The 10,267-nt window shown below is 35.0% G+C and overlaps 1 protein-coding gene across 1 annotated transcript; it reads right to left on the reverse strand.

The window, feature by feature from the left end:
- Positions 1 to 1,431: 1,431 nt before the first annotated feature.
- Positions 1,432 to 10,267, reverse strand: LOC130797895 (ABC transporter C family member 3-like). The gene is made up of 11 exons (XM_057660683.1): positions 9,986 to 10,267; positions 9,697 to 9,735; positions 6,514 to 8,360; positions 6,335 to 6,421; positions 5,464 to 6,069; positions 4,969 to 5,133; positions 4,579 to 4,870; positions 3,880 to 4,400; positions 2,523 to 2,586; positions 1,946 to 2,185; positions 1,432 to 1,821 (listed from the first exon to the last, which is right to left on the reverse strand). Exons 2-11 carry the CDS (start codon positions 9,704 to 9,706, stop codon positions 1,697 to 1,699), a joined length of 3,957 nt encoding a protein of 1,318 aa, XP_057516666.1. The 5' UTR covers positions 9,707 to 9,735; positions 9,986 to 10,267; the 3' UTR covers positions 1,432 to 1,696.

The following is a 10,267-nucleotide window of genomic DNA, read 5'->3' on the forward strand; positions in this document are numbered from 1 at the left end:
ATATGTAAGATATTGATCTGTGTTGTATGGAGAGCTTCTTCCACCACTGGACAAAAGTGGAATTATTCAAGTTCACAATTCGACCAGGAGCTCATTTTGGCCTCGTAGTAATGTTTTCTTTCTAGATTCAGAAGTCTCTTGTTGAGTTCTTCGGAGAATTGTCTTATAAAGCTCCATAACCTCTGCCCATGAGTAGGACTCCGGCACGGTTCTTCCTTTATTTGTAAAAAGATGACCTTCCCTTGCCTATGCATGATCTGGATTTTGATGTCTCCTTTCTTTAAAGGGTGGTAGCAGTTGGCTATGTCCAGGGGACTTAACAAAGTGCATCTACATGGTACTAATCTCGATCCAATCTTCTTGGTTCTCAAACTCTTCTCGCTTTTGTTCAATATTTCGATTCCCACTATTTTAATGGAACAAGAGTAAGAAAAATCGGGATGATCGTCTCTCATAATGAAGTGTAATATACCTGTCCCCCATTGTTCAAGTTTCGTAGCATGTTGGGAAAATACCAACTTTTGAGTGCAGTTTTAGCTTGTTGGATAGCAGAAGCAAATTTCATTCCTAATATTTTGGTATTAGTCATAGTGCTTCACTATGTTACTTGGACTCGGGTACTCATGCCGGATATTGGTACGTGTCCAAGTGTCGGATACATCTAGATATATAATTTTACACCTAAAATGAAGTGCCTAAGTGTCATAACAATGTCCGCACATCAAAAATCTGGCACAGGTACGTGAAGCGAAATGAAAAGTTCGAGTAACATAGGTACTTCAAAAGCACTGAGTTTACTGTTGCAGTCTCATTGCTTCTAATGTTTTTGAGAAACGAAAAGAGATTGATTTTCGCCTCAAAAAGGCGTCTACAGACATCCTCAAAGATCACTTCTAATGGCAAACTCGTACAAATATTCCACAAGCCTATCTAGAAGGTGATTTGGGAGCTTTAATGTTGCAAGCCCTTTTGATCAACTTATTGTAGGTTTTATCTTTTGATAATCACTTCTTAAGTTTATCTTCCATGAACACATTTGTAATTTTGGATCCATCGCATCATCCTTTGAAATTTATATAGTCAATAATTAAGTATTCACTCATACACCTATTATGTGTCATAAGCATTTTATATCAATAATTATTTTTTATTAAAAATATAATTTAATAATGATAATATGCTATTACATCTTACTTTGAAATTTATATTTATATAGTCAATAGTTAATCATTCACTCATACAACCATTATGTATTAGAACATTTAATATCTTATCAAAAATATTCTTGATAAAAATAATATGTAATCGCATCTTATTTTGAGAATGATATTTATATATACTTTTATATCAATAATCACATTTATTATACGAGTTTTCATACTACTGTGTCATAATAGTTGATTTGAAAGCTAAGAACCTTTAAATATTCCTATAAATTTGAGCATTTGGAAATAAAGCTTTATACTTTTTAAAGTAAAAAAAATCTATAATATGATACTAAGTTTTTATCAAATATTCACACCTTAAATGTGATTTCACTTGTTCAAACAAATAAATTATCAATTACTATAAAATGCTATATACTGTATGGTTGTTGCCAACCAAGACCCATAACTTATCGATAATCATACAAGAAAATGCAAGTTATCAGCTAATGCATATAATGTAATGCCAAGCTAAACCAATTAGTATTAGATCATTTAGTCAAGTTGGGCATTTGTGTAGTTGAAGACCTTGTTGTGTATTCTGCTACAAGTTGTGAAAACAAGGATGACTTATTTTGTAACAATCTCTCAGGGGCATCATATTCCTCAACCACCCCTACAAAAACAATTGCATATACCACATCAACATTAGAGTATATATAGAGACAACTAAAGCACAATGCATCAACATAATTTTACTGAATAGGTTTTAGACTAGATAAGAGTATATGAGATTTTACCATGGCTGAGAAGCACAACAACATCGCTATCGAGAACAGAAGTGATGCGGTGGGCAATGGTGATGATAGTACAATCAGAAAAATATTGTCGAAGGGTTAGTTGGATACGATTATCAGTGGCTGTATCAACTGAGGCCGTAGCTTCATCAAGTACCAACACCTTGCTTTTCTTGAGTAATACACGTCCTAGACAAACTAGTTGTCTTTGACCCATGCTCCAGTTTTCTCCATTCTCGTTAACTGCAATCATCACAAAGAACGACCATGTTTGCACAGATTAGTTCAGAGTTTTGATTTTCGTTGAGAGATGAGGAATGATTAGTCAATCCTAAAGATGGAAAAAATAGATCCAATCTTAGTTGTATGTTACTATTCCTAACATGTATGAGCATTGTAATATAATTCTCCTTTTTGAATTCGCGATTCGCTCAAAATGACCCTTAAATAGCCTAAAACTGACCATAATTTAATTTTTTTGATTCGCGATTCGCAATGTGATTAGTGAATAATGTGACAACAATGTAAGCATTGGATCATTTTCTACTCTTTAAGACGGGATAAAAGAACTAGGACAAACCATTGGCATCCAACTTTTGCTCCATTTTCCTGACTTCATCTCCAAGTTGGCACTTATCCAGGGTCTGCAAATTCATAAAAACGTTAGCGTCAGGTATTGTGTCTTATCACCAATCCAGAATATTATGTAGTAGTTCATAAAAGCTATGCATATCTATGAGAAACCTTAGTTCATATTATCAGTTTTAATGAAACTACTACTATTTCACATAACTTGATGAATTTGTGTATGCTATGGTTTAATGCTTTGTAATTTGTATATACTACTATGTTGTTTTTTAACTCCTCTTGTGAGTACTTGTCGCTTATTTCCGTTCCTAAGTCCGGATAAAGAAGGAGGGTGACTAGTAGGTTAGTGACAACCAGCTCAGTAAAACTTAGTTACAGCTTATGATCATGAATCAAAAATCAATTCTCGTGGAGTTGTCCCTACTCAGTGATTTGTTGCACTTCTTCGGCCTGAGTGTAGTGAAAATTATGCAAAGATTGCTAGGTCGTATATGGTAAAGAGATTTTAAATGTTATAAGTGTCTATGCACCGTAAGTGTGGATAGAAGAATAACTAAAAGGAAATTCTGAGAAAATCTCAATGATATGGTGCAAAATATGCCAACCAATGAGAGTATTTATATCAAAGGTGATTTGAAAGGACACATAGGTGTATATTGCAGTCACTCGCAGTCGCTACAAAAACGGTCATGGAGGTTTTGACTATAGAACTAGGAATACTAAAGGAGAGTCCATTTTGGATTTTGCGCTCTCTTACGATTTGTGGGTTACTAACACATGGTTTAAGAAGAGATATACTAAACTTATGACTTTTAGAACCAGAGTAAATGCAACTCAAATCGACTACTTTTTGACAAGAATGTTAGATAGAAGTAGTTGTCTAGATTGTTAGGTTATCCCAGGAGAGTATGTAGCTAACCAACACAAAACATCTCATACCACATGTTCCCCTTCAAGCAAGACTAAAGGTAAAGAAATCCAAAGAAGAAGATATAATTAAGTGGAGACTAATTGAGGATAAAAGAGGATAAGCCAAAGATAAAAGACTATGTAGCTAACCAACACAAAAACTCCTTATCCTACATGTTAAGTTCGGTTCTAATTTTTTGTCTTTTCTGTTTTGCTTTCAGGAAATTTTGTGGGATTTGCTGTCCTTGCAACTGCTGGTATTTTATTTGTACAAGTAGCAGCTACTAAACTATGAGCATTTCAATCCTCAAGATTACTTAACGCTTTTGGCTTCATATCGTGCACTGGTTTAATCATTCCTATAGTGTACAGTTATTGTTAATCACGAAAAGAAAAAATTAATTAGCTAAAGGAAACATAATAAAGCAAAGACAACAGACCTCCCAGATTTGTTCATCTGTATACTGCTCAAGGGGATCCAAATTGCTCCGTATAGTTCCTCGAAACATGGTTGGGTCTTGAGGAATTATGCTTAGTCTTGACCGTAAATCTTGGAGCCCGATGGATGAGATATTTATATCATCGATTATTATCTGACCAGTTGTGGGTTCAACTATTCGGAACAGCGCTTGTATCAGAGTGGATTTGCCACTTCCTGTTCTTCCAACAATACCAGTTTTCCGTTCTCCAGGAAAATTGCATGTCACACCATGTAGCACAAGCGGCAAATGTGGAGCATAACGAACCTGCAAATTATGAATACTAATTTCCCCGTGTGATGGCCAAGAAACGTCTGGCCTTTTAGATTGAATTATCTGGGGAGCTTCGCTAGGAATAGTCAAATACTGAAGAATTCTCTCCACTGATATCATCTTGTTTTCTAAGTGGCATAAACACCATATCATCCCAGCTAGCATCCCATTTATTGTGAGCCCGTAAGTGACAGCTAAGCCCGCAATCACTGAACATGAAAACAAAAACAGCGAATACAGAAATTGATAAAATTTGTCATTGGGTTTATAAATAATAAGACCCGCACAAGAAGATAGTTGACTGCACATAAACCCGATGTGGAATCACATATGAGTTATTTTTTCCTACAGAAATGAATATTTTGAAAAGGGACATAAAATTCATACCAGGATGTATTCTGTCTGCAAAGTACAAAGCGAAAACCAAGAGGAAAGCAAATGTAATGCAAGAGAAAGTATCCAGCCGCAACAACAGCCATTTCATTGCAGCAGCTTTGTGAAATTCAGGACGAGAATAAGCATCTACGATTTTCATATATCTTGGTTGAAATCTTGACTCTTGATCAAAGCTCCGGATGGTTGTTATTCCAGAAATTGTTTCAGAAAAATATTGAATAACCGGAGCTTCACAGACTCCACTCAATCGTGATAGTTCTCTTGATAACGGCATATAGTATTGCTGTTATCAATGCACCACATAAGGATCTATGTTAGAGATTTCGATCTAGTGCAGGCGCTAAACGATTAAGGGACCACAATTACAACTTCAAATCCTACCTGATACCAAATGGAAGCAAAGATCAGTGGGATGAAAATGACCAGAACTTGCCATGCTACAGTAGACATCAGTGCAACCATAAACAATAGTCGAATGGCGTTAGATATGACGCCCTCAAGCATGGAGGAAATTTGAGTCTCTAGAGCACTTTGATCTTTTGAGCACTATAAATGGGAGGAAGTTGTTTGGTTAGCAATAAAAGACTGAATCAGTTATAAGCTTTTGGTTGAATTGGTTTTTTGACATGGTATCAGAAGCCAACGTGACAATGTCACGGGTTCAAATCTCAACCACCCCTCATTTAAAATGGAATATTTAGCGCCAGGCATGAAGAGAGCCTGTGCTACATCCACTCTTCTAGCCCAAAGGGCTCTTGTGTGAGGGGGCGTGTTAGGGCATATAACATATCCTGGGGCCTCAATCATTAGCTTATGCTTTTGATTGAGTTGGTTACTTGCTAGTTTATTATAGATTTGATATGAATTGTCACTTACTCTATTGAGGATTCTTCCTGAAGGTGTAGCATCAAAAAATGACATAGGAGCATGAAAAATGCTTTGAAGCATTTTCCTGAATAGTGTAGTTGCAGTTCTATATCCTATGATTACAATAAAAATGTCCACGAAAACGGTGCAAAAACATATACCAAGAGTGAAGGATGCATAGACTATCATTAGTGTAGATCGACTAACAACTGGTTGGATATCGGCTGAAGGAGCTGCCCATGCTAACCAGTAGGTGCTCCCTAATTGAAGAACTTGCAAGAGAATATTTGCGAGAATTATGAAGAACACGAAAACTCCTCTATATGTAGTTGTGACGTATTTCCAATAAACCGAAAACCCAACTCCACCTTTCTCTCTTTGTTCTTCTTTTATGAGCTGTGCTGCAGTTCCCAAACTCGCAGTTTTCTCATCATGCGCTTCACCATTCACAACCCCATGCCTGACGATGACATTCCCATCCGTTGCTGCTGCCATGTTGGAATCAAGTGTAGACATTGTGGCACTTCGTGCACCAACAAGTTGTATGAAATCGGACCCTGGATTTAGAATCTCATCATACTTTCCTATTTGTGCAATCCTTCCATTTTTCATAACCTACAAGAATTTCAAGGTATATGTTATCGAATTTAGAATAGAGTATACACATGGTGCTGTATGAACTCAAAATGAAATAAATGAATATAGCAGACCAGTGAAACATAATTCGCCAACTAATTCGCCTTTTGAATTCGAGATTCACTCAATATTATTGAAAAACAGCCCAAAATCGACCATAATTTGCTTTTTTTTTATTTGCGATTTGCAAGGAGATTAGCGAATCATGTGACACTGTAGCAGATGACTTAAAAACTAAACTCACCACAATTATATCAGCAGTGTTCAAGAACTCAACTTGATGGGTAACGTATAGAACAGTTTTTTCACTTAGAAGACCATGCAAAACTTCCTGTCATCCAAAATCACAAAGTAGTTGTATTCCAAATGAAAAAAAAATCATTCCAAATGAGAGTAGAAGCAAAGCATAAGGCAATGGTATACCTTGAATATATGAGAACCCGTATGAGCATCTACTGCGCTAAAAGGGTCATCGAACAGATAAATGTCGACATCATGGTATAAGGCACGAGCTATTTGAATTCTTTGCTTCTGTCCTCCGCTTAGATTAATACCTCTCTCACCGATTATAGTTTGATCACCAAACGACAAGATCTCCAAGTCTTTCTTCAAACAACAAGCTCCGAGTACTTGATCATATTTTTCTGCGTCCATCTGCTTCCCAAACAAAATGTTCTCTTGAACTGTACCACTCTGAATCCAAGGTGACTGCGGAACATAAGCCTTCGTCCCACACATCTTGACTGCCCCTGAGATGCAAGGCATTTCACCGAGAATGCAAGAAAGTAAACTTGACTTGCCAGCACCAACAGTACCACATATTCCAACTTTCATACCATGGGACACTTTAAAGTTTATATCTTTTAATGTTTCGATAGTAGACGAAGAAGTTTTATCCCAAGTAAAGCTCCCACCAACAATTTCAATTGCTAGATTAGAACTACCTAATGGTAGTTTCTGTAAAACATCGTCTTGGAGCTCATCAAGGGAAAGAAAAGTGGCAATTCTCCCAAGAGAAACCCAAGCTTGGATTAGCAAGGATATGGTATCCGGAAGCAAAAAGATCGGCTCTTGAAGAATCCGAAATGTTGCAAGCGCAGACAATATCTTCCCTAGTTCAAGTGGGATTCCCATATATACACTCGAACCAAAAGCGACCAAAGCCACAACAGTAGGGCCTGATCCACAGAAAAAATTCAACACTACTGAACTATACAGATACTTCTTCAGCCATTTCATCTCCACTTCCCTAAGTTGAAGTATCTTCGACAAAAAACTCATTTCCCATCCCTGAAACTTTAGAACCCGCATATTCTTTAAAATCTCCATAGTCGACTTCATCCGGTTGTCTTTAGATCCCATTAATTTTCTTTGAAATTTCTCTTGCCATTTCATAAAAAAAAAATTTGCTAACATAAAACATAAGGTCACAACAAACGCACCACAAGCTGCAAGAAGTCCTAAATTACAGTATAGTATTAACAAGGCTAAGAAAATTTGCAAGAAGATTAACCACGTATCATGTATATACACGATGAAACCTTGGATTGTCTCGACATCAACAGCCACAGCATTAATAAGTTCTCCGCCACTACATCCACCTTCCAACTTTGATGTTAGAGAAGGAAGGATCAAACATTTATTGTAAATCATAACAGTTGTTACTGCACGAAGCCTAATTCCGATTTGTTGTGTCTTAAATATCCAGTGTCTTCGTATTAAACCCTCGAGAAAAGTTGCACTACAAAAGATCAGCACAAGATAATAGCCCTGATTTTCGAATTTTCCTCTCCCATCAAGGCATTGAACAAAACTATCAATGAGAAATGGTGTAACATAACGAGCAAACGTATATAGTAAAGCCAAAAGAGCAGTCCAAAGAAGTTCCTTCCACGTCGACAAGAAATAGGCTTTTGCAAGTCCAAATTCAGTAGTAACTAATCTACTAGTACTACTATTAACACCATGATCATTATCCGGCAATGATGACTTAAGAAGCTTAGTTTGGAACACTGGAAATGCTCCAAATACACTATTATGAGTGCCTAGTTGAGGGATATCATCAAGGTCTAAAGTTTTTTTCTTTACCCCCAAAGAAAATAAGGGAGTTAACCAAGAGAAAGTGAGACAATTGAAAAGACCAGCATTTTCATAAGGGGTCACAATATCGCACCCTTTGACTTCATGCTTACTAATTGCATTAGGATCTCCATAATTCAAAAGAGGTTCTTCAAGTTTAGTGACATCTTGACTCTCACTTTTTAAAGACCCTACACAATATAAAAGGAATCAACACTAAAAAGTTAGACGCAAATATTTAGGAGGTGTTTGGCAAATAAGAATGGAAATTGTGAGATTAGAAGGTTGAGCCTTGAGACTTTTTGGTAAGGATTTACCAAAAAAAACTTCCCATTCTATTATTTTCCAAAACAGCAACTTTCAATTAAAAAAAAAAAAAAAAGGTCCTGTGAAAAATGTAATCCCTCCTCCCTTGAGACATTTTTCATCAGAAATTTTCACAAAAAATTTATATGTCCCTTACATTCTCATATTTCAATTCCGACATACTAACAAGAGACATTTTTTTTTCTATCCTTTCAATTCCTGTTGGCCAAGCACCTCCTAAGATTATACTCCCTCCATTCCTTGAAGTTATTTCTATTTGTCATTTGAGATTATTCTATTTGTTATCTTTATAAAGAATTATTCTAATTTATATTACAAATTTTGGATATAATTAACCATGTTCATACTCAATTTAATATATTAATAATGCTTATGGTCCCCATATATTTTCTACTAGTTTTATTTTAACATTTTTATATTGCTTATAGTTCTCACATGTTTTCTACTAACGTTGTTAAGAAAATTTAATAGTTGTGATTCCTATATTTTTTCTTCTAACATTATTTTAATATTTTTTTAATATTTATGGTTTTCATCTTTGGATTATCAAAATTATTATTCAATAAAATAATATATCTATCTTTTAAAAAATTCTATTTTTCTTTCATTAAATGACAAAAGTACGATAGACACTATTCATCAGTTAAAAAATATGTGTTTTTTTATTCTTCTCAAATCACCATATTCCCCTTATTTAAAATATTCTCTTTTATGTATCCCAATTCATTTCATTCTGTTAATGAAAATATCATCCCTAGCTAAAATATAGTCCACTCATTTCTTAAAACTTGTTGGTCATCCATTAACTTTGGAGTCAAACTTGTCATCCCCTTAATTTGTTTGTCATCTTTTGATTTTAAAGTCACAGTACTAGCTGATTTTGACTATGAATATCTATTAATCATAATACTCACTAAAAACTATTATTAAAATACTCTTACATATAAATATAATAAAGTTTAATCTAATTAAATGTGTACTTATGTATAAAAAAACAGTCATAAGTATGATTATATTAGATATGTCACTTAATTTGATAGAATCAACTATTTACAATGTTTATCTACAACAAATCAATAATTGACAAAATTCCAAGTAGAAGTATATATTTCTAAATAAAACATAGAAGTAATTATATACAAGAGACAAACAAATAATAGCGATAATGCTAGTTAAGAACAAAAACAATAAATTATATACCTTTAACCATTTTAGTAATCGAATGACAGCAATAGAAATCTGTATAGCACAAAGATAGTTTAAATTAGTACTGTATTAGAATTATACAGATTACTGTTCGTCCATAACTCCATATTATTGTCATTTAGAATTATAACTTTATTACGATGAAACAGCCCCAGGAAAACTAGGTAAAGTTTTATATATCCGACTCCTTAAATTCCGACACTTCGGCTAAAATCACAGCTATTTAATGACATTCGATAATGAAATGTTGTTGTATAAACTATAAATTTATAAAAACACACACCAAGTTGGAGAAATTAGGCAGCGTTTATACAAATAGTTTCAATGAAAGCATTGTTGTTGAATAATTGGCCGGAGACACCGCCACTGTGTTCCTCCGCCTATGCCTCCGCCGTTCCGTTCCGTTCTACCTTTAACCAGAACCAAACCAGACTCCGCCGTATTCTTCTTCTTCTTCTTCTTTATATTCTTCTGTTTCTCTCTCTATTATGTACCTCCTAATTCCTCCTTGCTTAGGCAATTGCTCCTGTCATTAGTCTTTTTAGTCTCTAGTCTTTACTCCGTC

Source organism: Amaranthus tricolor, chromosome 13 (genome assembly GCF_026212465.1).
Source record: "Amaranthus tricolor cultivar Red isolate AtriRed21 chromosome 13, ASM2621246v1, whole genome shotgun sequence".
NCBI lineage: Eukaryota > Viridiplantae > Streptophyta > Magnoliopsida > Caryophyllales > Amaranthaceae > Amaranthus > Amaranthus tricolor.

What these genes read in the sequence shown, in the direction of transcription:
- LOC130797895 (XM_057660683.1), bottom strand. An exon ending in CAGGAAGAATCCTCAATAGA is followed by an intron (nt 5,134 to 5,463) that starts GTAAGTGACAAT and finishes TCCCATTTATAG; the next exon opens with TGCTCAAAAGATCAAAGTGC. An exon ending in TGTTGTGCTTCTCAGCCATG is followed by an intron (nt 1,822 to 1,945) that starts GTAAAATCTCAT and finishes TTGTTTTTGTAG; the next exon opens with GGGTGGTTGAGGAATATGAT.